The 27945-nt window shown below is 45.9% G+C and overlaps 1 protein-coding gene across 2 annotated transcripts; it reads left to right on the forward strand.

The window, feature by feature from the left end:
• Positions 1–205: 205 nt before the first annotated feature.
• On the forward strand, positions 206–27945 carry SLC17A9 (solute carrier family 17 member 9). Of its 2 annotated transcripts, none has more exons than XM_035122960.3 (13): positions 206–345; positions 9752–9949; positions 11018–11157; positions 12675–12774; positions 13318–13448; positions 13824–13920; positions 15590–15686; positions 18895–18982; positions 19812–19846; positions 21711–21826; positions 22965–23020; positions 24941–24970; positions 25932–27945. In XM_035122960.3, exons 1-13 carry the CDS (start codon positions 215–217, stop codon positions 26093–26095), a joined length of 1383 nt encoding a protein of 460 aa, XP_034978851.1. In that variant the 5' UTR covers positions 206–214; the 3' UTR covers positions 26096–27945. The 2 variants fall into 2 exon arrangements, with proteins under 2 accessions (XP_034978851.1, XP_088530851.1); XM_088674725.1 differs by having other exon boundaries at positions 19812–19877; positions 25932–26258.

Consider the following 27945-nt stretch of genomic DNA (forward strand, 5'->3'; position numbering starts at 1 on the left):
CATGCCCAATAAACGAGTCATTAAATCATAAAAAATAATAGCAAAAGCATCGCTGCTTTTCTTTTTGACCCCCCCATTCCCCAGGGGCGGGTGTCACCATCTGTTCGCTGGCATCTAGTTGCTTCGTAGATTTAGGCAGCAGCGACAAGCCGTTGTGCGAGAGGACTTCTGGCTTCTACTGATTATTTTTAAAATAATAATAAAAAAAAGTTGAATGGCCCTGAGTGTCAGTGAAAATGGAGCACAGGTGTGCGGGGCTGATCTCTCTCTCCATCACCTCAAGCAGCAGCTGAAGTCCACAGAGGAGGGCATGAAAAAGGATGGCGCTGATTCTTATTGGTCCAGGTAAGTTCCAGCCTCTAACTTTGGGGAGCCACCCTGTGCCAGACCTGGAGCAAACTGCAGAAGGAAAACTTTCAGAAATGGTGTTTTCCAGCGGCATCTTTCTCTCTCTCTCTTTTTCTCTCTCTGGCTACTTCCACATGGCAGTTTAGTGTGCATTTAGGCTTGTGCACATACCATACATTTAAAGCACACACACCCCTCCAAAAAAAAAAAGAGTATTGGGAACTGTAATTTATACTACAACTTCCGGCACCCTTAACAAAGATGCATTTCCCAGGATTCAGGGTGGGGGAAAATGTGCTTTGAATTAATGTAAGCTTTATATAGCACTCTTAATGCATGCAAGGTTTGTGCAAGGACTATCCGCCCCAAAATGCCATCCCGTTTCCTATTTAATCTGGATTTAACCTTTTCTGCAGAAAATCCTATAAATGAGGGGAGGGAGGAGGGCCCATGAAAATGCTAAATCTGGATGGTGATGATGATGATGATGATGATGATGATGATAATAATAATAATATATTTTAATACCCCACCCATCTGGCTGTGTTTCACCAGCCACTGTGGGTGGCTCCCATCAGAATAATAATAATAAGCAATCAAACATCAAACATTAAAAAGCTTCCCCATACAGGGCTGCCTTCAGATGTCTTCTAAAAGTCAGATAGTTGTTTTTCTCTTTGACATCTGATGGGCGGGTGCCACTACCGAGAAGGCCCTCTGCCTGGTTCCCTGTAACCTCACTTCTTGCAGGGAGGGAACCGCCAGAAGGCCCTCAGAGCTGGACCTCAGTGTCTGGGCTGAACGGTGGGGGTGGAGACGCTCCTTCAGGTATACTGGGCCAAGGCCGATTGGAGGGGGAAAGAACCAGGGTGTCATTTTGATGATGATGGGAACGTGGGTGCAGCGAAAAACTTGGCTTCCTGAGCCAACACTGAGTCCCGAGTCCCCATAATAAACTGTTGTGTGGAAGTCTTCTTATCTCCTTTCTGTTACAGTTCCTGTTTGTGGATTTATGAGCACTGTATTCCCCAAACTCACATTTTCCTCCCTGTGGTGTGTGGTTAGTTATTCCCTGTACTATGACAGAACATTCAGCTCTGGGACTAATTTGTACTGTGAAGAAGTACATAAATAACTCGCACATAAATTATGGAATGCTTTGATTCTGAAGCTGCCCACATATTCCCATTTCTTTATTGTCAGATGTGATTCAAAGCTATTTTGTTAGGATTTGCCCAAAGCTTATTATTCCACTCTCAATTCCCTTTTTTGCAATGGTCACGTGGAGTCATTGTATATTATTTACAAATGCCATGCAAAACAGCGGGTTCGATTCAAAAAAACAACTATTGGGGACGCTGAAGAAGTATTGTAGATAAGCACATTGGAGCTTCTTCTTTGGAGTTGGGTGGCTGTCGGTCAAGAATTCTTCAGCTGTTATCCCTGCATTGCAAAGGGTTGGGCGACATGACCTATTTTGGTGGAAGCCACCCAGAGTGGCTGGGGAAACCCAGCCAGATGGGCAGGGTATAAATAAATTATTATCATTATCATTATCATTATCATTATCATTATTAATTAGGCTACCCCCCAATGAACTGCATTGCTTCCATGCATTTATTTTGTAAACATGGCATTATTCACTTTTAGTTAATCATTTCCCATTTCTTACGCATCAAAGTTGCATTTGCTTCAGAGAAATGCAAATGTTAGTCTTTATTTTATTTTTTTATTTTTGTAAGCTTAGAATTAAAAAGAATTATGATTTGGCCCTCTTGAATGTACTAAGAGCTAAGGCTGAAATCCTGACCTTGCCTCTCTGTGTAAACAGCCCTGGGACTTGGGCTGCAAGAAGCTTAGCTTGTACCTGTGAAAAGTACAGCGCTTTCTTTCAAACCATTTTATCCACTTCTCATTTATTTGGGCCATTTCCACAGCGCTGGGTTTGTTTTGGCAAGGATTTGCTAGCCTGGCAAATGTCGGCCTCCGACTCAAGCCTAACCAGCTAAAGTGTTGTTGTTCTGGATTGTGACCTGTGTATAGAGAGAAAGGGTTCATTATGTAGGCTATGAACCACTCCTTCAAGTCATCATGGAATGCCTTCTAGTGAGATTAGGAAACAGCTTCCAAGACAATGGAAAATTAGACAATGGAAATTGGAACTGCAGAGCTTATGGCACTTGACAGATCAATTAAAAAGGTGTCCCTGATTAGCCAGCCTGAGATCCTTTAATTTTCTTTTTTAACCTATCTTTAATACAGTACAATCCTGGGAACTCTTAGTTTGTTAAGGGTGCCAGGGGTTATTCAGAGACCCCTATTCTGTTGGGGCATGTGCAGAGTGCCCAAAGAACAGAAAAACACTTGAACAGTTCTAGGAAGCTTCACTTTAGGTTTACCCAGTGCTTTTTTTCTGGGGGTACGCAGGGGTACGCACACCCCTAAACATTTTGTGAATCTTTGTAGTTTTGTCCATTTACTGTTGTTGTAAGAATTTAAGGTCTCAAATACATAAACTAGATGTTCATAAATTTACAAGGCAAACCCATACATAAGTATGTAAACCACGTGTCTGAAATAGTACAGGAAAACAATCCTGAAACCATTTTGACTCTCCCAAGTTGACTTCAAATGTTTCTCAGCAAGGAGGAAGGAAATGGGAAAGCCTCTCCATTGTCGTTTGCTTACCTGTCTTAAGGGCGTATTTGTGTATGAATCCTGTGACCTGGATTCAGGAACTGACGTATGAACCATCACAAAAGAATGGCCAGACTGCCCAGGTGGTAATGCAGCCAGTGACCATTATCAGGTATCCTGGCAGACAGGATTTCTGTTGTAGACTGCCTCCTTCTGTGATCCCTTTCCCTTATGGGGTATTCCTGAGCCCGTATCGAGTCCTTAAGTGGGTTCCCTATCGGTAGGAGAAAATAACAGAGGCAACCAGAGTATACTGAGAAGCAAAGCAGCTAGTAAGCCTGATCTTTATTCAAGGAAATGTTGCAACAGGGTCCCCACTCACCACACGCAGGAGGGAGGAAACTCTGAACAATGGTGCACAAGCCCTTATATAGACTTTTGAAATTGCCCACCCTGTAGCCCAATACCATCCCCCAAAACATCATACATACATCACAGAAGGAGGCGGTCACTGATTACATTACCTGGGCAGTCTGGCCATTCTTTTGGGATGGTTCATACTTTAGTTCCTGAATCCAGGTCACAGGCTCACCCTATTCATACACAAATGCGCCCTTAAGAGAGGATTTGCAAGCAAAAGGACAATTAGAAGGCTTTCCCCATTTGCCTCCCTTACTGCAGAGGAATATTTGAGGTCAATTGGCAAGTCTAAATGGCTTCAGGATTGCTTTCCCATACTACGTCAGACACATGGTTCATATATTTAGATATGTGTGCATATATGAATATTCTATATTTGAGAATTTAAAATTCTTATAACCAGTGCTATTTTTCCCTTGGGGACGCAGGGGTACGCATGCCCCAAAACATTTTGTGAATCTTTGTACTTATTTACTCTATTTATTTTTCCTGATTTGAGCTATACAGTGGTTCTCTTGAGTCAAAATGAGAGTACCCCTAAACATTTTTTTTAGGAAAAAAGCACTGCTTATAACACTAAATAAATAACACTAAATAACAAGCAGAACTAGTTGGCTCCTTTGCCTCTGTTGTAGCCGTGGACTGAGCCTGAATGAAAGCATGCGTGGCCAAGGCTTGGTTAATCATTCTCCAGAACATAAATATACGAGGCTGGTTAGTTAATTGTTGCATAATGGTGGGAAGAAGTTATGACAAACAGGGAAGGAGGCTGTTTGTCAAAGGCTTACAGCTCCAGAGTTCTCTGCACGCAGATGACTCTAGCTTCGTCTCCTGTCCCTTCCAGTCCCTGCCTCTCAAAATCATAGAGTCATACAGTTGGAAGAGACCACAAGGGCCATCCAGTCCAACCCCCTGCCAAGTAGGAAACACCATCAAAGCACTCTTGACATATGCCTGTCAAGCCTCTGCTTAAAGACTTCCAAAGGAGGAGACTCCACCACACTCCTTGGCAGCAAATTCCACTGCCGAAGAGCTCTTACTGTCAGGAACTTTTTCTTAATGTTTAGGTGGAATCTTCTTTCTTGTAGTTTGAATCCATTGCTCCGTGTCCGCTTCTCTGGAGCAGCAGAAAACAACCTTTCTCCCTCCTCTATATGACATCCTTTTATATATTTGAACATGGCTATCATATCACCCCTTAACCTTCTCTTCTCCAGGCTAAACATACCCAGCTTCCTAAGCCGTTCCTCATAAGGCATCGTTTCCAGGCCTTTGACCATTTTGGTTGCCCTCTTCTGGACACGTTCCAGCTTGTCTGTATCCTTCTTGAACTGTGGTGCCCAGAACTGGACACAGTACTCCAGGTGAGGTCTGACCAGAGTGGAATACAGTGGTACTATTACTTCCCTTGATCTAGATGCTATACTCCTATCGATGCAGCCCAGAATTGCATTGGCTTTTTTAGCTGCTGCATCACACTGCTGACTCATGTTATTTTCTGGAGGTTTGGGAGACCCTCCCAGAGCAGATTTGCAAGGGGGTCCTGGGGAGTAGAAGTGGAAAAGGAAGTCCTCTTGCACCAGCGGAATCCTTCATTCAACCCCAGCAGTGTTAGAAACCCAAGATATATGCTAGGCCCCAAATGGCTCCTTAAACCATTTTTACAGTCACTAAAACGGAATGTCTAGTTGCTATTTGCACCTGGCAAATTTTGAACTCTGAACCCAAGTGACTTGTAACCTGGAATTTGGGAGCAAAGGACTTTTATGAAATGACTTTCTTAATACACAACTGTATTGGTCCATGGGGAGGCGGGATCTAAAATGGACGGTAAAGCTGTACATTTACCCATGAAGTGTGCTCAGTGATCTTTTAGCCACAGCGGGTGGCAGTGTGGGTTAAACCACAGAGCCTAGGGCTTGCCAATCAGAAGGTCGGTGGTTCGAATCCCCTTGACGGGGTGAGCTTCCGTTGTTCAGTCCCTGCTCCTGCCAACCTAGCAGTTCAAAAGCACCTCAAAGTGCAAGTAGATAAATAGGTACTGCTCTGGCGGAAAGGTAAACGGCATTTCCGTGCGCTGCTCTGGTTTAGCAGAAGTGGCTTAGCCATGCTGGCCACATGACCTGGAAGCTGTACGCCGGGTCCCTTGGCCAGTAAAGCGAGATGAGCGCCGCAACCCCAGAGTCATCCACAACTGGACCTAATGGTCAGGGGTCCCTTTACCTTTACCTCTCTGCCCACCTTGCAGGGTTGGTTGTTAAGAGGATAAAATGGGGGTTGGCAAAAGGCCATGTTCGAAAGTTCTGAGCTACTCGGAGGAAAGGCAGGGTGCAAATGTATGACAGGAGGACCAACCAAAACGCCAGAGTTCTTTTGTGAGCAAACATTCGAGTTCTGCAAAGCCCTTCATCGCACTGGATGTTAAGCAAAAGCCACAATGTCCACAGACTGTCAACAGACCCAAGAGGCCTTGGTCTCCTAAGCCAGGAAGGCCAAGATCCTATTACACAAGCAAAGAGTTTGGAAAAACGAGATAGTGATCTAGAAAGCCTTTTGCATTTCCTCCTTTCCCTCCTGTAAAATGTGTGCAAGGGTTCAAGCTGGTGTTTGCAATTCGAACGGAGAGTTCTGTCGTAATTGCCCACTTTCACTGTGATCTTTCCGTCCTTCACCCAGCGCACAGGTCTTCCTCTGTCCCTCTTTCTCAAAATGCAGAACTGTACTGCTTCTCTTGCACATTCTGCCCTTTGGACCCCATCCTTGCAGGTGGGTGAGCTTATTCAGGGAACATCTAGAGCCAGAACAGGAAGGTTAAAGTTCTTTTGTCAAAAAAAAACCCCCAGACACCCATTCTGAGACATTTTGGGACAAGCCGCCATGATGGACGTGGTAATCAGATAGCAAACTCCCACTAATGCCTCCATGATGCCGTCAGGGGAATCTCATCACATGCCTGCATGGACCCTAAAAAATAAGGGTGGGGGGAAGAGAATTGTTTCTGCTGAGAGTGGAATTGACCCTTCTTTTCTTGTTGGAAAAATATTTGTCCTGTTTGTTCCTGGTTGTGAAACATTATAAATGGGCTTCGCTGCTCGCTTTCATGTTTATTTAACAGAATGTGTATACTGCTTATTGTAAAAACATTCCAACATCTAAGCAGTCTGCATAAAACTTAAAAACATACGTTAAAACGATCATTGCAAAGCCAGGAGCTAAAAGCAGGAAGTCCTGGGGGGGGGGGGGGAGAATCAAAATATAAATAAATCCAGCAATTTAAAAATGTACATTGCATAGAAGTAAAAATAAATGCACACCGTTTTTACATGGCTTAATGGTGATCATAATTGTCAATTGCACACGGTATTTTGCCTGTGATGTATGCTATATGCATTCAGTAATTCTTGATGATGATGATGATGATGATGATGAGAGTTAAATATTTTCATGAGAACTGGGACAAGTGACCTGGGTTAGTTGCATTCCCCATTTAGATGGGTCTTATTCAGCAGAGCAAAGCAAAGAAGCAGGTGTCCAGCTCTTAAATTCTGCCTTTCTCCCTCAATGGGAAACACAGGGTATTAAAGGAAATCTACAGTGCTTAAAAAATAAAAATAAAAAAAATCCGGATCTGTATTCCATTTGGAACTAACTGGCTAGCAGGTTTGCTAATGTATTATATATAAATTTTGTTCGGTCAAAACTGCTGTGGAGTTGGAGCAGCTTGCCAAGAACTGTGTTCGCGGAAGGGAGGAGCGAGCGCTTTCTCTTTTTGCCCTCCCGCAAAGGATTTGGGCGCCGTGCCAAGTTACCGTCAGGATTGCTAATCCACTGCTGGGGCCGCCGTGCCAGCTCAGTTCAGGATGACAGGTGAGTGGCAGGTCTTTTGAAGGCCTGTGACAACGTGAGGAGCCGCTACAGGAAGGGAGACCAGTCGGACTTGCCGAGGCCCCGAAGGGAACCTGCCTTGCCTGCGCTATGTGATCTGAATCAGATTGAGTGTAACAGGCATGGATGGTGATGGGGAAGTGACAGCCACAACAGGGTAAGGGCCAGGGTTGGAGGGGGGGGGCAAGCAACCAGGCTGAAAGTCAGGAAGTCCCCACTTCAAATCTTGCCTCTGCTGAGAAGCCAATCTCTCATCCTCGGCTGTGCAGGAAAATTATTAAATTGCCTTCCATGCACATGTCTCATAGGTGCCCCTGACCATTAGGTCCAATCACGGATGACTCTGGGGTTGCGCCACTCATCTTGCTTTACTAGCCGAGGGAGCCGGTGTACAGCTTCCAGGTCATGACTAAGCCACTTCTGGCAAACCAGAGCAGCACACGGAAACGCCGTTTACCTTCCCGCCGGAGCGGTACCTATTTATCTACTTGCACTTTGACGTGCTTTCGAACTGCTAGGTTGGCAGGAGCTGGGACCGAGCAACGGGAGCTCGCCCCGTCGCGGGGATTCGAACCGCCGACCTTCTGATCGGCAAGTCCTAGGCTCAGTGGTTTAGACCACAGTGCCACCCGCATCCCGCACATGTCTCATGGCGAGGCTCAAAATGCAGTAAAGACAGTTGCAAACAGCACAGAAGTAAAAGCCGACGCGTTTAAAAGCACTGCCAAGTCTTCTTTTCTTCTTCTTTGGCAATCACTGGTAGCCAAGTAAGATTGTGCTGCTCAGTCATGGATACAGCTGCCGAGCTGCTCAACTGCCTCGTTCCTTGAGTCCACCACCCATGTGCCACCACCCACCTCGTTCCACCACCCATGTGCCGGTTCATGACTAGGGGCTTCCAGGTTTCATGGTCCTGCGTCCGTTACCATTTGCCAGTCGCCATGGGATTTGGGGGGTTTGGATTTGGGATGGGTTTTTGGAAGATGCCTTGGATGTAATTTTTAATGTGTGTAGATCAGTGCACGCTGACCAACACACAGTCTTTGCAGTAAGGCTCTATTCCAACGGCATGAGTATCACGACGACCGGTAGATTCTTATCTGCTGCAGCCTTCATCCGCCTTCACAGCCGTTGTAACATACCGCTTGTTATCTCCCTCCTGTTCTGCCGTTGAGGACTCCTTGGATCATTCTTTGTCCAGTTCCTCTCCTTTGACCTTACCGCAGGTCTGTGCTTACAGGGGTAAGGTTACAGGGAAGCAGGCAGAGGGCCTTCTCGGTAGTGGCACCCGCCCTGTGGAATGCTCTTCCACCAGATGTCTTCTAAAAGTCAGATAGTTGGCTATTTCTTTGACATCTGGGCAGGCCTGCTTAGGGAAGCTTTTAATATTTGATGAATTGTTGTATTTTAATATTTTGCTGGAAGCCGCCCAGAGTGGCTGGGGAAACCCAGCCTGATGGGCGGGGTATAAGTAATAAATAATTATTATTATTCCAGAAGAGGATTACAGAAGAGGAGGGCAAGAGTTCGGCAAAAGTTGGACTGGGACAGACTAGGGGTGGGTTGAGGAAGTTTTGGATTGTCTGGTATTGTTTGATGTAATATGGTCTGACCTTGGAATGTATTAAGGATTGTATTAAGGAACTGGCTGATGCATCTGGAGACACCGACTTCAGGGAAAAGGGGGTGGGAACTTGCTGTGAGGGTGGGAATAAATGGGTAAAAGATTTGGATGTTAAGTTTAAATATTTTTGGGTAAGGGATAGAGATTAGTAGTTAGATACCGTGTTTCTCATATTATAAGACATGTCTTATATTTATTTTTTCCTCAAAAAAACACACTATGACTTATTTTCAAGGGATGTCTTATTTTTTTCCTCCTCCTCCTGCCGCGGCCGGCATTGCTGCTGTGCCTATCACTATGTCTTATTTTCGGGGTATGGCTTATATTCCTTGAATGCTTAAAATCTTGCTATGGCTTATTTTATGGGTATGTCTTAAAATATGAGAAACAGGGTAATAGCAATTTTGGAGAGAGGAGGTTAGTAATAAAGAAGTTAAAGTATAAAAAGAATGACTAATAGTAATGAAGAAGTTAAAATTTAGACAAAAGAATGTGATGTTAGATTTGGGAACTGCGAGACTTATTTTTAATAATTAGAACTCAAGAAGGGGAAATGGGGAAGTCAGAAAGGATTAGTTTAGAAGTTTGAGAATGATGTTATTGTATTTTTATTTTTCTTCTTATTGTTGTATTTTCTTTTTTTAGTCTTTTTTATTTTTAATTGTCTTTGAAATGTGAAGAATTTGGGGGAATAAGAATGGACAAATTGGTTTTGCATTCTTTTTCTTCTTTTTCTGTATTGTTAAAATCCAATAAAATATTTAAAAAATTATTATTATTATTATTATTAGCATTTTTTTTTAAAAAAGGAGCACTCCTTTCTCTTCATGTTTGCAGGCCTGAATCTCGAATATGGACCATAGCGTTGCTACTTGGGACCTGCCTGCTCTACTGCACGAGGGTCGCCCTGCCCATCTCTGTCGCTGCCATGAGCGCTCACTTCGACTGGGACAAGAGGCAGTCGGGCATTGTTCTGAGCAGCTTCTTCTGGGGCTACTGCCTGACCCAAATCGCCGGAGGCCACCTGAGTGATCGGTATGACTTGTCTCGCACTGCGCCCCTTCTAGAGCCAAAGGGAAGAACCACACTTTTTTTGACATCCGCTAGAACTTTTTATTTTGCCATTTGGATTCTGAGTGGCAGTTGTCTGTGGCTACTAACCCTGAAGGCGGGGTGGATTTGATTTAAATCAAATCGATCTAAATCACGATTTAAATCACTAGTCAGTAAGACTTGATTTAAATCATTTTTTTTTCACAGAAAGACTCATTCTTGCTGGTATCATCTTAATATTTACAACCAGATGAAGGTTTCATTTTTGGAATAATAAATTTTCAGAGTAGTTTTTTTTGCAGTTATATCAAAAATTACCGATTTGATTATACTATTAGAAATACATAGACAGATAATTATGAAATTACGGTGAGGTTTAATAAGTTAACTGTTTATATTTGGACAACTTTTCTGCTGTACTTTATTGGAAGGGGAAAAACAATAATTTCCTTAAAAACAATTTAAACAACTTATTCAACTAAAACAATAGCTTCATAGCATATATATACATGTTTGTTAACTGATGTGGTTAAACAATTTTTTTTAAAAAAACAAACAAACTGAGCCTGAGTTTTAGCACACATGGAAAAACTTAAAACAAATCCTTATTTACTGATGAATAGCCTTTGGACTATAATGTAACTTAAATAGAAAAGTATCTTTAGAAAGATTTTTCCTCCAAAAGCATTTTATTTATAAATCTGATTTAAATAAATAAATATATTGATTTAAATTTTTTTAAATCATACATATATATATATATATATATATATATATATATATATATATATATACAGTATATATATATATATATATACAGTATATATATATATATATATATATATATATATATATATATATATATATAATTGATTTTTATCCACCCTGCCTATCCTCCCTCCATTGTTGGAGGCAGCATGCTTCTGAATATCAGTTGTGGCACTTAGTTTCTGCTTGCAGGCTTTGAATAGGCGTAAGGTTGGGAACTTTGGACCTGAAGTGCAGAAAGCACCTTTGGGGCCGGTACCCTGACTCTTTCCTGCCTTCTAGGATAGGAGGAGAGAAAGTCATCCTTCTCTCTGCATCCGTCTGGGGCTCCATCACGGCCATCACCCCTCTGCTCACCTATGTCGGCTCCGCTCAGCTGGTTCTCATCGCTTTCTCCCGGTTCCTTATGGGTTTGCTGCAAGGTGAGATGACCTGCTTCCAAGACTGTCCCAAAATTCCCAAGAAACAGGGACCGGGTGAGCTCAGCCAATTCATGATCCAAAAGGAAGGAAGGAAATGAATGAATGAATTTGCTTAGGTGCACTCACAAAAAAGTGCAGCATAACTAAAATGTTTTTCCTGTTCTCTCCTTCACCTGGACAACTCGTACCTCGTTCCAGGCTTTTCCTGGTACCCCCAAAACCTTTGAGCAGTTGGGTTGTTGTGATCATCCCATGACCATTTGCCAAAAGGGCTTGCAGGCAGCATGCACACTGCAACGTGGGAATGTTCAGGGAGGCAGGAGAGGATATATTGTTTATTAATATCCTTCCTAACTTACGCTAGCAAGTTCCTTTACTTAGCAGTAGGGCAGTTCATTATTTTTTATTTTTTTAAAAAAATGCCTGCTTCAAAGGTCTTATCTTACTACACTAGGGATTACATAGCTATATCTGAAATTTCATGCATATCAGTTAATATCTTGACCCTGATATCTTGACCTTGAATTGAAATTTCAGCCTTCACGACATAGGAAGACGGCCAAGTAAAGAGCTATTTTCGTGGAGGAGGGTCAAGATATTAACTCATGTGTGTGAAATTTCAGATATAGCTATATAATCCCTAATGTAGTAAGATAAGACCTTTGGGGCAGGCTTTTTTTTTAAAAAAAAGCTTTTTATGAACCGCCCTACTTAGCAGAGCTTCACATTCCCCTTTTAAACGCACAGTGGGTAGCTGGTTGCAGGCTTGTATACGCCTCTCACGATTAGGTTCCTGGTAAGTTTCCTTATATCCCTCTTAAAAGAATAAACATGCCACAATCTTGTGTAAAGTAAGTAAAAGTAGTTTACTCACATTCAGTTCACAGCTGGATTCCTGAATGCAGACTTAGTTACAAAGTACAGTATATACATGTGGAGCTATCCTAGTGTTGGCTGGAAGCCAACAGAGCATCTCTAGCTAAAAAGCTGCTCCAACAACGGAGGAAATAAAAAAGAGAGAGATGTGCTGCGTGCCTTGTCCTTTTGTTATCTGGACAGGTAAGGTCACACCCACCTTTAGTAGTCACATGCAAAGGAAGTATGCCCCAGCCAGGAGGAAACAGGAAGTTTTGACTGGCTGGACCAAACATTCCCCTGCATGTCCACTCTAGGAATACAAGGAATGTTGTACTTGACTGCTACTTATGTATCACATCCCACACAGCATGTGTCAACCTTTATCCGGAGACTCATGTGGTAAAAAAGGCCCTGCATAACCCTCCTGGCAAACGTTTGGATATGCAGTGCCCACAATATCCAAGGTTTGGGAGGGAAAGGTGCCAGCAAAATAATGTTGACAAACAGCGCCATTACCCTGTTGGGTGTGGAATTAAAAAAAGAGAGAGGAATTTCTTAGACAATCGGTGGCAAAGAGGAGCTGTGTAGCGTTCGCAGGACCTACATCAAACCTGTTGCTGATTATAATGGAATTTCCTCCCCCTCAACCTTTTTTTTAGGGGTTTACTTTCCTGCCTTGGCAAGCCTGTTTTCCCGGAAAGTGCGGGAGAACGAAAGGGCATTCACATACAGCACGGTTGGGACAGGATCTCAGTTTGGGTAAGTTACAAGATAAATTCTACTGGTAGAGTCGTAGAGTGGGAAAGGGGCCCCTGAGGGTCATCTAGTCCAACCCCCTGCTGTGCATGAATCTTTTGCCCAATGTGGGTCTTGAACCTACGACCCCGAGACTGAGAGTCTCATACTCTACTGACTGAGCGCAGCCGCAACAAAAGTCATATTATAATAAATAATAATAATAAGAATATGTTATTTATACCCCGCCTATCTGGTTGGGTTTCCCCAGCCACTCTGGGTGGCTCCCAACAGAATATTAAAAACACAATAAAACTGGCAAAGCATTCCAGCACTCATGATCCACGAAACAATATTATTAACAACATTAATGAACAAACAGCCCAAAACAAACAGCATTGCTGAATTTGCAAAATTCACTCTCCCCACCTCCATGACTCTCGCAGAAGAAACAGCTTCCTTTTGAAGGCCGGAGGGTGGGGTCAGGCAGGTGGGAAAAGACCTTGCCTGGTTAGCAGAAACTCCCATTGCCCCTCCTGTCATCCTAATTCTCCCTTCCCCCTCCAGGACGCTGGTGATGGGGGCTGCTGGGTCCCTGCTCCTCGACTGGTATGGCTGGAAGAGCGTCTTCTACTTCTCGGGGGCCCTGACGTTGCTGTGGGTTTACTGCATGTGCAAATACCTAATGAATGGAAAGGGTAAAGGACAATTTCCCCTCTCATTGCAAGCCCGCCCTCCCTCCCAGCTGATCATCGGAAACCTGAAGTGTGCTTTTGTGGACCCCCTTGCGGGCTAAAGTGGTATTTGGCGCAGGGATTGTGAATAAGGGATTGAGCAAAATACAAAAGGAAGCTTTGCACTTGCCAGAAAATGTTTTGAAAGAAGCCAGCACTATGACAGCGCAGGTTTGAAATAGGTTCTTGTTAAAAGATAGTTCTCTGTTAATGCTAATAAGATAGGGAGAACGTTTAGATATTATATACGGTACAGTACCTCAGTTTCAGCCCCTGCATGCATTGATTCTGGATATTATTAATCCCTGGGTTTAAATATGTCTTCTTTGCTTGACGTAGAACTCATCATCCCTTTGGAAGGCTTAGCAAAGGGCCTCTCCTTACGCAAACAGACCAAAGTGCCTTGGAAACAGATATTCAAAAAGGCCCCTGTATGGTAAGTCGCTGTCCTGTATTCATCCGTCCAGTTCTTTGTCAGCCTGGGACCCACAAATGTTTTGCACCATGGCTGCTATCAGCCCCAGCCATAAAGACCAACCTCTCCTGATACAGCTATATGTGCAGGGGGCCTTCATGTAAGTAGGGTTCCTGACCGCGCGAAGAGTTCTCCAGATATGCTAGCACAGATGCAGAACTCAAGTGGAGTAGAGCAGGCACCCCCCAACCTTTGGCCCACCAGATGTTTTGGACTACAATTCCCACCATCCCTGACCACTGGTCCTGTTAGCTAGGGATCATGGGAGTTGTAGGCCAAAACATCTGGAGGGCCGCAGGTTGGGGATGCCTGGAGCAGAGTCAGCTGGTGCCTCCATGCTTTGAGATATGTGAACAGGGCTTATATTTGCACTGCTTCCACCTACAAATCATTTTTACTTCTTTTTCCATTCTGGCCGTGACTGGTGGTCAGCTGGCTCTGCTTTCAATTTCTTTAAAAGTAAGTTTCTAGCCCTCATGGTAGCTTGCTGTTTGTCCGTCTCCCTCTGCTTTCCCCAATAAACCCCACATCCACCCCATAGTTCACAATACAGCAGCAGCTGCCTTATACCGAGGGATGTAAAAAGATGTTGTTACCCTTTCCATCCTGCATTTGTCGCATGTGGCACCCTTTCCCTTCCACTTCAGTTCATCTCCTGCCAAATACCGTTATTTGTCTCGCTTTCCGCTATGATGAAATTACATACTTAATTACAGTGGAACCTTGGTTCTCAAACGACTTTGTTGACAAACAAATCAGCTCCCGAACACCGAAAGTGTTCCGGTTTTCGAACGTTTTTCAGAAGCCGAATATCCAATGCGGCTGTCAGCTATTGTTTCTGGGGCGATGGTGCCAGTTGGAAGCCGCACCTTGGTTTTCCAACGTTTCGGGAGTCAGACGGACTTCCAGAACGGATTAAGTTCGAGAATCAAGATTCCCCTGTACTCAAATTACACTGTCATTATGTTACTCCACCCCATTGATTCCAGTGCAAATGAAACGTAATTCAAACGGTTGGGGAGGGGAACAATCAATTGCATATTGTTTGTGGACCGAAGGCACCAACAGCAGTGAATATCAATCATGTTTGCCAATTTGATTTCCTTTCTGGACACAGAACAAAGAAGCGGACATCTTATTCCTGCCCTTGTTTTCGTCAGACTTCTCCAACATCCCTGCTTATATCCCATCTCGCTGTTTGTCCTAGCAAATCCCATGTAATCTACTTTGGCTGGCAGTAAATCTCCAGGGTCTCAGGGAGAGGTCTTCCCCTGTACCTGAGTCTTCTTCAAGTGGAGATACCAGGGACTAAACCCGGGACCTTCTAAATCAGGGCTGGAGAGCCTTGGACCTTCCAGGTATTGTTGGACTCCACCTCCCAAGAGCCTCAGCCCCACGTGGCCAGTGGTCAGGGGTGTTGGAAGTTGTCCAGCAACAGCCAGAGGGCCAAAATTTCCCCATTACTGTTCTGCACATGCTCTGTGCCTGAGCTGCCAGTTATAGTACTTGCTCAGTTTCCTTGAAAACATGTGTGTGTGTGTGTGTGTGTGTGTGTGTGTGTGTGTGTTTTGTGCGTACCCTAATGACCCACCATATCTAACGACGACGTCTCCTGTATATCTCCCCCCAGGGCAGTGATCACAGCTCAGCTGTGTGCGGCTGGCTCCTTTTTCACCCTCCTCTCCTGGCTGCCGACTTTCTTCAAGGAGACTTTTCCCGATTCCAAAGTAAGCTGGCGTTGTGGATAAGAAGGAAAGAGAATGACATTCGAGGGGGTTGCGAATGGCTCCCAGAAGTATAAACGGAGCTTCCAGCTCTCAGTAGGATTCCCAAGTTGGCAACTCTTGCCTGCCCCTTTAAAAGCAGGATTGGAAAAATCTTGTGGCCCTCCAGATATGGTTGAACTCAACTCCCACCAATCCCAGCTGATGCCCAGAGGTCGGGGATGATGGGAGTTGTAGTCCAGAAAGGTCTGGAAGAGCACAGTTTCCCCATCACTGTTGCATTAAGGCAACCTTTGTCTCAAGGCCTTGATTTTTCATTTAGTAATTACATCAGAGAAATGTTGGTGATTGGCAGGGGTGGCTACTCCCCCGCCCCCACATTGAGGGGGCCTGGCCATGTGGCATGTCATATGATGCCGTCCAGAGTGTGCTGGGCAGGGGGGGGGGGAATCACAGAGGTTGATCTTTGCCCTCGCTTGTCCCAGTCGCTGCCCAGCTCCTGGGCTCCAGGGGAACAGCTGGTCCAAACATAAAAGCAAATTTCAAGGGACACACATGACCTTTCGGGCCAAGAGATTTGTCCTTAGTAGCAATTGAAAGAGTTTCCCCTACGCTAACTGTAGGTCGCTTCGAGACACTTTATGTGGGAAGCAACCAATTCTCTGAATTAATAATAATTCCTATTTTCTGCAAAATCTCTGAGGTGTTGTTCTTTTTGCTTATGCGTCTTACTTATTTATCCATTTATTTATTTAAAAAAAACCCTGCATACACCCATGGGAAAAAAAATCAAAGCCATTTATAACAGTAGAAACTACTTATTTTTTTTCCTTTCTTGCTCTCTTTTTGTGCTTTTGTTTTTATATGGATTTGCTGTCAGGCCTGGCTCGCCCATTGACTCTAGTGGCGTGTTGCGCCTGGGCGATCAGGGGGCGCTGAGGGGCGCCCCAGCAAGTGGGGGAGCTGCCCGGCGGCCTCCCTTTTCCCAGGCGCGGCGGGAGAGCAGGGAGGTAAGCGAGTGAAACAGGGGCACTAGGATCCTGTTCCGCTCTGCAGCGCCAGGGTCATCCCTCAGCCGGGCGCTGCGTTTCATTGGTAGAGGCGACGCCACATGGCAGCACCTCTACCAATGAAACACAGCGCCCTGTTGGCGGGAAGGAAACAGCCGTGGACCCAGCGAGCGCTGGAGTTGCGGGAGACGGCCAGGAAGGGCGCGGCGCGGCCTGCCCAGGCACCCCGGCCCGCTGTGAGAAGGGAGGAAGGCAGCGCGGAGCAGTGGCGCCCCTCCCCCACTCAATCCGGCATCGGGCAGGCGGGCGGCCTCTGGCACAGCGCGGCCCCGCTGTGAGGTGCAGGGGCCGCTGTGAGGCTCCCCCCACCGCCTAGCACGCCAGGTAAGAGCTTTCCTTTTTTTAAAAGAGGGGGGGAGGCCCGAGGGATCCCTGCACCAGGGCGCCCGATGACCTTAAGACGGCCCTGTTTGCTATCTTCTTGTATCATTTTTAAAAAAGCTTTAATTAAAAAATTAGGCCAAAAAAGTAAAACAGATCAACTATTACAGGACGTGTTTAAGCAGAATTGTCTGTGTATTTGGTGGCACGGAAAAGTTTTCAGCAAATGTCTAAAGCTCCGTGTAGAGACGTTCCCTGCTGAATCTATTGGAAAGCTCTTGTCATATGAGCCTTACCAACTAAGGGTTCAGGTGGTCTCTAAAGCTGCGCTGCAAGAAGAGGAGGTTTGCATCTTTTAAAATAACTGCAAACCACATGTTCTTACGGTTGCGCTAGTGCACACATGGCGCTTTCAAAGAAGCGTCCAAAATTGGATAAGTGCACATCACACTAGGCTCATGCTCACAAAGCACTCTGGCAAGCATTAGTTCCAAATGTTCTGTTGTCTGCACTCTGCTGTGACTTAATAGTTGCGTAATTAGGGCTGCCGTGTGTCCAGAATTTCCTGGACATAGCCGGAATATGGCAGTCAGAAACGGCATTGCTTCAATGTCCATGAAAATCGGGACATACGTCCAGATTTTGGTGATTTTCCCCCAAAAAAGATTTTGCAAAAAACCCCCAAAAAAACCACCTCAACAACCTTTTTGTCCTGATTTTCACTTTTTGAAATACGGCAACCCTATTGTCTTAATACAGGGGCTGTAATCCTCTGTAGGAAGACTCAGTGTGGTAAAATTGCACCACCTTCTGTTCAAATGTGCACACAACAAATGAATTCTTCCTATAAACAAGTGCATAATCAATCAGCAATGATTTTAAAAAAAACAGGGTTGGCTGAAGATATTTTTCTGCCTGAGATGAAGGTCCAGGAACTCTTTGGCGGCTGAGCTGAGAGTCTGTTTGGACCCTGGCTCAGAACCTGGAGACTGAGAGGGAGGGTGTGTCAGAAAGGAAAGTGAATTGACCCTGGTTTTTATATATTGCTCCCTTCGTAGTAATGTGACAAATTTATATGTAGCTGTGTATTCATATAATACTTTCGTTTATGCTTTTTGTTGTTGCTTCCGCTTTTCTGTACACGCATATTTTTAAAAATACATTAAGCGGTATAGAAGCTAAATTAATTTTTATAAAAGATGGGACATTCTTCAACCTCGGGTCCCCTGATATTGTTGGGCTTCAACTCCCATCATCCCTGACCAACGGCTAAACTGGGGAAGATGGGAGTTGTAGTCCACCACCCTATGGGAGCCCAAGGTTGAAGGACATGAGACAGTGCTGAACCAAATAGTCAAAGAAATTGACTTGGTCTGAGGCTGTTTGCTTGTTTGCCAGCACCACACCACCCCAAGAGGCTTCTGATACAGTGGCCATTCAGGATCCTAACTACAAGAAAGAAGATTCCACCTAAACATTAGGAAGAACTTCCTGACAGTAAGAGCTGTTCGGCAGTGGAATTTGCTACCAAGGAGTGTGGTGGAGTCTCCTTCTTTGGAGGTCTTTAAGCAGAGGCTTGACAGGCATATGTCAAGAATGCTTTGATGGTATTTCCTGCTCAGCAGGGGGTTGGACTGGATGGCCCTTGTGGTCTCTTCCAACTCTATGATTCTATGATCAGGCCATGTTCTTGTAAACATTCAAAGATGCCTGATTCAGGGCCAGATCTTGCTCCATATTCTCTTGCACTGTCAAGGCCTCTGTTGGTGGACTGGCCCTTTTTGTGTGTGTGCTCACTTTTCCCTTATCTCTCCTTTCAGGGGTGGGTATTTAACGTTGTGCCGTGGCTGGTGGCAATTCCGACTAGCTTGTTCAGCGGATTCCTTTCCGACCAGTTTATCAATCAAGGTGACTTAATCCCTTGGGGTGTTTTCCCTCTTCCATCTCTCCACACTGGCGGTTGGGCAGGGGCTTGGGTGAACATCCAAATGGTGTAGCTTTTAATTCCAAAGCATCACCTGCAGAACTTCTGCATGTCATGGGCTTGCGTGCCTCTTAAAAAGCATAGGACTCTTGCCAGGAAGAATATAACTCATCTCCAGAGATGGGGTGTCATAGGAAAGGCAAGTAGGAACCTATAATCACTTTTTCATTGTCTGTCACAATTGTATTGCTCTTTTAGGGTGTTTTGGTTTTATAATAAGCGAAGGCAAGTCTTGAAACTTCTACTCCAGTTTTCACCACGGGCATGTGCCCCCCCCCCAAAATTGCTAATAATAATAATAATAATAATAGTAATAATAATTTTCTTATTTATACCACGTCCATCAGGCTGGGTTTCCCCAGCCACTCTGAATGGCTCCCAACAGAACACTAAAAACAGAATAAAACTTCAAACATTAAAAACTTCCCTAAACAGGGCTGCCTTCAGATGTCTTCTAAAAGTCAGGTAGATGTTTATTTCCTTGACATCTGGTGAGAGGGCGTTCCACAGGGCGGGCGCCACCACCGAGAAGGCCCTCTGCCTGGTTCCCTGTAACCTCCCTTCTCGCACTGAGGGAACCGCCAGAAGGCCCTCGCCACTGGACCTCAGTGTCCGGGCTGAACGATACAATGCGGCCCCCAGACTGCAGAAACTGTTCTGTGTAACAGCCCTTTGGATATTTAAGGACAGCTGCCGTGCTCGACTCTTTAAGCTGCTCCAGACTTTCTGACACTCTTTTTCTCTCCCTTCTAGGATATAAAGCAATCACTGTCCGTAAGTTCATGCAGGTGAGAGAAAAAGCCCTGAATCTGCAAGCAGGTTGGCATGACAGGAACACATTTCCTTGTGTGAGCAGATCTGCGAGATCTGTTCTTTGCGTTAGAGTCAAGGTGGTACAGAAGACAGAGGAATTCAGCATTGCACTGGTACAAACGTTCCTGCTTGCCTAGCGGGATGATCTCCCCTCTCCTCCCCCTGTTGTCTGGCTCTTCTGGGCGGTTCTCTCCTGACCCCTACCTCCCCAAGAGCCAATTGAGGGGGCACAGGAGGAAGCAGAAGGCCCTTGTGTTGGTGGAAGTCATTGTGTGGGCTTCTGCTAGCAGGGAATAGGCCCTAAACGGCCACAGTCCAGTATACCTGAAGGAGTGTCTCCACCTCCATCGCTCTGCCTGGACACTGAAGTCTAGTGCCGAGGGTCTTCTGGCGGTTCCCTCACTGCGAGAAGCCAAGTTACAGGGAACTAGGCAGAGGGCCTTCTCGGTAGTGGCACCCGCCCTGTGGAACGCCATCCCACCAGATGTCAAAAAGAAAAACAACTACAGTACCAGACTTTTAGAGGACATCTGAAGGCAGCCCTGTTTAGGGAAGCTTTTAATCTTTAAGAAATTAGTGTAGTTTAATATTTCTGTTGGAAGCCGCCCAGAGTGGCGGAGGAAACCCAGCCAGATGGGCAGGGTATAAATAATATATTATTATTATTATTATTATTATTATTATTATTATTATTATTATTATAGTTGACTTTGACCAGGGAGACACAGGATTGAAGCCCACAAAACTGTTCCTGCGGAACAACTTCTGCTCCAGAAATGAAACTTCCGCTTCCTTTCCTGCCTTCCCCAAGTGCTCCTTGCACCCTCCGCAAATGCTTGGTGGAACCCTCCCAGAGCAGATTTTTGGGTGTAGAAATTGTAGAGTTGGAAGGGGGACCACGGGGGCCAACTAGTCCAACCCCCTGCAATGCAGGAATCGTTCGCCCAGTGTGGGGCTCGAACCCACAACCCTGAGATTAAGAGTCTCGGGCTCAGCCGGCTGAGCTATCCCTTGGTGTGGGTGTGCAGAGAAGGAGAGATAAAGTTCTGATGGCCGAGTGGAAGATAGGCTTGCGCAGTGATGTCATTGGGTAGAAATCCCTGCCCAGCCATGTAACTTACTGTGTTACCTGGGGCTGATCATTTATCTCTTCGTCTGGCCTCCCTTAGAGGGTGTTTCTTGTGCTGTCAAAAGCAAGGACGTAGGAGAGAATAGTTTATAGTGCCCTGAACTTCTTGCTTGCCGTTCTCAGGACACATGAGGTCTAAGTACGCCACTTCCAATCGTGATTTTTAAAGAAGTAATTACAGGAATGCAGAAGGGAGTTGATTTTGGCACGTTAATTGCTCCCACCAGCCCATAACTGCAGCATGGGGAGGGGGATTTTTGCTGCAATGGGTCAGGGAGGGGAGGATTATATCTCCCTGCCCCATGTACTGCTTTCGCAGTTAAAATCACAATTCCCATTTTAATTAAATGGTTGGAAGCGATACAATGAGCTACATATGGAATTGGGCCTTTACTGGGTAGTAAGTTAAATGTGTGGGGGGGGGGGGGAGCTGCTGCCAGTCAGAGTAGGCAACATTGGCCTAGGTTGACAAACTTCCTATGTCCCATTGAACCCCGTGGAACTTTGTTCCGAGTAAACCTTCGCAGGAGTAGCCAGCTGGCTTCCCCCATCGTTCAGAATTTGTCTTGAATGATACAGATAGTGGCTTGTTGGCCCCGATGGTGGTTGGGAAACACTGGTCAGGTAACGATAGCTGAAGCTGCTGTCGCCCCCATCTGCTAAATTCAGCACCAGCTAAATTTGGTATTTTGACTTTCTTCTTCTTTGAGGTCATTGGCTCAGGGGTTTCCAGCATTTTTGCCGTGTGCATTGGTCACACCAACAGTTTCGGTCGCGCGGTTGTGTTTGCGTCGGCCTGCGTGGGACTACAGACCTTCAACCACAGGTAATAGTAGAAGACCTTCTCAGCCCAGAACCGGTCTTGGGGACCCCAAAGGGTAGCCATTGTGGTGGGATTGGGTTGGGGAGACCTGGCTGGACCTCAGCCTGGCCTGCTTCGCAAGGCAGTTGTGAGGTTCTGTTGCCGTATTTATGATCGAGGTGCTATAAAGTTCGTTAGTGGGTCGTAAAACACGGACCCACGCTGCCAACCTTTAATGGCGCCCAGCACGCTCCCAGCTGTGCCTGTTAAAATTCTTCTTCTTCTCGGACCCAGCAGAGTTACTGCTCAACTGGAAATCGGATAGCAGTCGTCTTCAAGAAATCAAGCACACCGTAACTTCTAAACTAACTTAAACTTTATTTACAGACTAGTCTCATTCAGCCCGTTAAGAAAGGCCGCGGGCTTCCCTCCCTTTCTGCGCTCGGCCGCGGGGCGCGCCAGGACCGCAATTAAACAAAGCGCTCTCCCGTCGTGTCCCACGGCCGAGCACAGAGAGGGAGGGAAGGCCATGGCCCTGCCGCTCCTCCCACGGGCCAGGTAGGGTTGTCAGGAGGAGGCGGCGGCGGACCAAGATGGCGGTATCGGGCTCCGGGGCCGTCGCGGCCCCGGAGCCCGATGCCACCATCTTGGTCCACCACCGCAGGGGAACGGGAGGCAGAGGGTTGAGGGGGGGAGAGAGAGAGCGCATGTGTACGTCCCGCCTCTTCGTCCAGTCCCTGTGTCCGTGGGGCACATGCGCATTAGCGCGGACACAGGGACACAGGGACTGGACGCAGAGACACACGGACTTTATTATATAGGATACTTAACATAATACAGTGGTGCCTCGCTTAACGAATGCCCTGTAAGACGAATTTTTCGCTAGATGAATGGATTTTGCGATCGGAGGTTGCCTCATAAGACGACGAGGTTTTCTATGTCTGCCGCTTCGTCTTACGAAGCCGGGTCATAGAAAAAATGAACCTCCGACTGCAAAGTCTACTGTGTAGCGAGAAATTGCCAGGGCTTTTTGCTGCCTGCCTTCCCCTTGGCAAAACGCCCCCACACTGCCGCACTTTGGCTCCGGGACGGTCATAGCTTCTGTTACCCAGCCTTGGTCTCAATTCCTATTCTTTCCTCTTCTTTCCCTCCCCCTGAACAGTGGCATCTCAGTCAATATACAAGACCTGGCTCCTTCGTGTGCTGGCCTGCTGTTTGGTGAGGATAGATTATAAATTTTATATCCGACAAGGAAAACAAAATGCATATCACATTTTAATATTGCAAAGGTATCAGAGGCCAGGGGAAGTGAACCAGTTTCTGTGGTATTTCTTGGCATTCCTGTATTAGATAGGGATGGATAGGAATTTTGGTGTCTATCAGCTTCTCCACATTTCTGCACAAGACGAAAAATTGGTCAGCTGCGGAGTGCTCCTGTTCCACTCATGAAAAACGGGACTTTAAAAATTGTTTTTACAGTGGTATCTCAGGTTAAGAACTTACAGTAATTTGTTCCAGAGGTCAGTTCTTAACCTGAGGCACACTTTCGCTATGGGGCCTCCTGCGGTGCGTGATTTCCGTTCTTATCCTTTTTAACCTGGAGCAACCAATTCCTGGTTAGCGGAGTTTGTAACCCGAAGCATCTGTAACCCGAGCTCTCACCGTATTTTAAGATTTTCTTGGGTTGCCATAAACGAAACGAAACAAAAAATGACCCAGACGTTTGGCCAAGTCTTTAAAATCTGCCTTGACAGAAAGTTTGATCCTGAAAAAGAGGGCATATCCAGGGGAAAGAGGACATGTGGCAACCTGGCCTGAAAGAGAGGACATGTCCTGGAAAAAGAGGACCTATGGCAACCCTAATTTTTGCAAACAAGCATTTAGATGCCAAATTGTGAGCACCACCAGTTTTGTGGATCATGGAGTGGCCGCGGAGGTTCTGGCAGAGGGGAGCCAAAGTAAGTTAGGGAAGGCTTTGTTAGAGCTGCTTGAAAAGTGACATGGGGGAGATGTAGCCTGAGAGATCAAGAGGGAAAGGGGGACGTAGGGATAGGGGGATGAGCTTGTACAGATCACTTGTCAGCAATATGAGCTGCATGAACCAGTGGAAATGGGTCAGTGGGGCACAGGATTCAACCACAGTTGGGGGGACCTGTGCCCCCCCCCAGTTAAGAAAACTTAAAAGGTTCAGCCTTAACTACTGTTAGTATTCCAGTAATTGATAAGCAAAGACAATCCATTAATAAACCTCAGGTCTTCATTTCTTAAGTGACTTCCTGAGACCTGGGGTGTCCTGGGGCTGCAGATTTTGATATACAGTCTTCGTAAGTCGAGGTTTTCGGATGTTGAAGCGCCGCTTGTGCGCATGCACGGAGCGTGATTTTGCGCTTCTGCGCATGCGCAGACCGTCGGGCGTGTGCGGCAAAAAGACTTCCGTGGTTGTCGGCTTCGGATGTTGAGGTTTGACTGTATATATGTGTGTGTGTGTGTGTATTATATATATATATATATATATATATATATATATATATATATATATATACTGTATATATATATAGTTTTTTACACTGAGTGGCAGTGGGTCTCCAGAGCTTCAGATGTGCTCTACCTCTTCCCATGGAAAGCTGCCTTTGGTCCATATATATATATGTGTGTGTGTGTGTGTGTGTGTGTGTGTGTGTACACACACACACACACACGTAAGCAATTCAACAGCATTTCAAGTTTAGCAATCAATCACTCCATCTGCATCTTCCCCTCCCTCCATGGTTCCCCCAATATTTCAATTCAGATTTTGTGTAAAACATTCAAAAATTGATGGGATTTGTGACGTTTTTCCACGCCCAGCAGTGCAGACTGATGCGCTTGCAAGTAAAAGGACACCCCTTGTTTTAAGTGAAATGACAACCCAGACAAAGGGGTTAGAGAAAGGAACCGCACACCCTTTCCCAACCTGGTGCTCTCCAGGTAATTGGACTACAACTCCCATCATCCCTGATCATTGGCCATGCTTGCTGGGGTAGTTGGAGTTTGAGAGTCTACAACATCTAGAAAGCTTCAGGGTTCTCCAACGCTGGATTAAATACATTGTGCATTTTTTCAAAGCCATGCCTCAGTTTCCTTTCTTTCTCTCCACAGGGGTGGCAAATACTGGTGGGGCTTTATTAGGTAAGTGATTGCTCAGGAATTTGCTCCATTAAGTCTTACATCAAGTCTGTCCACACGAAGGACTGGTTTGTTAAGCACAATGAACCCTGGGGATTTTGGCCCTCTGAGGATGGCCAGGGAGCCCTGACAAATAATTCATGTACAGTGGTACCTTGGTTCTCAAAGTTAATCCGTTCCGGAAGTCCATTCCAAAACCAAAGCATTCCAACCCAAGGCACGCTTTCCCATAGAAAGTAATGCAAAATGGATTAATCTGTTCAGACTTTTAAAAACAACCCCTAAAACAGCAATTTAACATGAATTTTACTATCTAACGAGACCATTGATCCATAAAATGAAAGCAATAAACAATGTACAGCAGTCACACAATCAATCAATCAATCAATCAGTAACTGAACTGGGTCACACACAAAAAGCTACAAAAATGCAAAATTAATAGCAAAAACAGACAGACCTCAGTGTAACACTCAAAACGGAAGCGTGGCACTCAAAACGGTGCACGTTTGGCTTCCAGAGAAAGTTCACAAACTGGAACACTTACTTCTGGGTTTACAGTGTTTGAGTTCCAAGTTGTTTGACTACCAAGGCGTTTGAGAACCAAGGTACCACTGTAATTGAATTAAAGGGAGCCCCAGACTCCTTAGTTTTACATACCACTCGATTCGCAAAAACCTTCCAAGCGGTTTGCAAGAAACAGTATATTGATTAAAAACGCTGATAAAAATGAACATTAAAAACAAAACAAAATGTAAATATACATCACATCAGCGGTTTTCAAACAAATCTTCATAATAACGTTACATATGAAAATTGCAGTCCTTGTTCTGCAGGTCAAAGCAGTTGAGTGGGTTCAGGAGATCTTTCAAGGAAACTGATGTAATCAAATAAAAAAAACACCAAGAGAGTAATTGTATGGAATTTTTTTAAATTGCCAATCTGTTCCCTTTCTTTCTGCACGTAGGTGTTGTTTGTGTGTACCTAGCTGGACATCTGATCGAAATCACCGGTTCATGGGTATCTGTTTTCAATCTCGTGGCAGCAGTAAACGCCTTTGGACTTTGTACTTTCCTCATCTTTGGGAAAGCCCACAGAGTGGACACAGACTCTGCCTTTGTAGAACTGTAGGGACCAAGATTTAGACAGGACGCGAAGTCTGGGATGGGAGGACACAGAATTGAAACTGGACACTGAGATAGTTTTTATGAATGAAGAAATGGATGAAGAAATTGACAAATGGATATCCAGTGGCTTACTGATATCCTTAGTTCCATTGATGTGCATTGGCCCCTTTTGCAGCTGTCTGGAGTGATCGTGATACTGACAAGCTTGCTTGTTGCTACCGTACTGCAAGCTGCTTCTCTTTCTACTGGAAACGTTGTTCAAATTGCAAACAAGCACCCACAAAAGTTCATCGCAATAGAGTTGTGGCTACTTAACATTGTCCCAGGAGGAGCAGAGTCCAGGCGCGTAGCAAGGGAGGGGCGATGAGGGAGGGGTGTCCCGGGCTCCACTCTGGCAGGGGGCAGCACCCCGGCCCCTCCCCACCCTCCACCGACGACGGCCGACGATGTTGCGCTCCGTAGCATGCTCTGCTTCTTCCTTCTCGGGCAGAAGCGAGGGGTGGGTGGCCGCTGACGCTCCTCCTTGGCCCGCCCCTCGCCTCCTCTGGGGCTCTCTGAGGCTTGCGGGTTGTCTGCGGGTTCAACCTCGTGGTCTCGCTGGGACCGCGGGGACTCTTTCCCCCCGTCTCCCTCTCTCGCACTTGGCGCTTGTGCGGTCCCAGGAGGAGCCTCTGCGCTCTTCCTAGAGCTGCCACCGGGACTGCTGCACACTCGCCCGGGCAGTGGCGCGGTGGAGCTGGAGCCAACGAGGCACACGGAGATCGCGGCGGCTGATCCGCAGAGATCGTGCCTGCTTTGCCATGAGTTTCCCTCGGCCCTTGCGCCGATCCGTCAGCCTGAGCTCTGCATGGACCCTGAGGCTCATGGTGCTGGGACAGGGCCCCGTGGGTAAAACAGGTATACCATCCCGTCCACTCCCGTGGATGCGGGTGTCCTTAAGCACATGGGGCACCGGGGACATTTCGCCACTCGAGCACCGATCCTTCCCTCTCCACGTGGAGGGCCAGCTAGCAGCGCTCCCTTTCCAATCCGTCGAAATCGTCCCCTGCCTGGACGGACTGCACATGCACCGTTCGTCCTGGCGCGTGCGTTGTGACGTCAGGAACTTATCTGCCCGTTAAAAAGAGAACTTGTTTTCTGCAGCCTTAACCTTGGTCCTCCAGGTCTCAGCTGATGTGTGTGTGAAACCTGCAGTTTTTCTGTACCATTTTGATGTTCTGTTCCAGAGACCCTCGTTGGTGGGTCTCCTATCAAAAACGACCCAACGCAGTTTGAGTTTTCTCAGCCATTAATCACGAGACTTTCCAGATAATGGCTTTGTGTGAGAGCGTGGATGTGAGCAATAATGGCTTAGTTGTTTTTCTTTCTTCTCAGATGACATCCTGACAGCTTTCTCCAGAGAGAAGTTGCTGTTGTTGGGAGGCAGGGATATATTTCCTGCACACACCAGTTTGTTTGTTTTTAATCTCAGTCGGCATTATAACTGGTTTGACTAGTAAAACCGTGTCCTCTCAGAAAACAAGGACTGGGCTCTGAAAAGTCAGTAAACTCTGGCTTGTGTCAGACTCGGCCCATAAACCTGCCAGATTCCATCTCCTCCCACTGGTATTTTTGTCTAGGTCAGGGTTTCCCAAACTTGGGTCTCCAGCTGTTTTTGGACTACAGTTCCCATCATTCTTAGCTAGTAGGACCAGTGGTCAGGGATGATGGGAATTGTAGTCCAAAACCAGCTAGAGACCCAAGTTTGGGAAATCCTGGTCTAGGTTGAAGTGCTCTGGTGGAATTGGCTAGTACCTGTAACATCACTAGAGATAGGCATCAATTTCCCCCCTTTGTTCCAGAACCATTCCATTT

The sequence above is a fragment of the Zootoca vivipara genome, chromosome 7, assembly GCF_965207765.1.
Source record: "Zootoca vivipara chromosome 7, rZooViv2.hap1.1, whole genome shotgun sequence".
Classification (NCBI taxonomy): Eukaryota; Metazoa; Chordata; class Lepidosauria; order Squamata; family Lacertidae; genus Zootoca; species Zootoca vivipara.

Excerpts from the sequence above, each read along its gene's own strand:
- SLC17A9 (XM_088674725.1), top strand. The coding sequence starts at position 215 with ATGGCCCTGAGTGTCAGTGAAAATGGAGCACAGGTGTGCGGGGCTGAT. Across the intron at positions 12,775-13,317 it reads GGGACAGGATCTCAGTTTGG|GACGCTGGTGATGGGGGCTG; the intron begins GTAAGTTACAAG and ends TTCCCCCTCCAG. Across the intron at positions 13,449-13,823 it reads ATACCTAATGAATGGAAAGG|AACTCATCATCCCTTTGGAA; the intron begins GTAAAGGACAAT and ends TGCTTGACGTAG.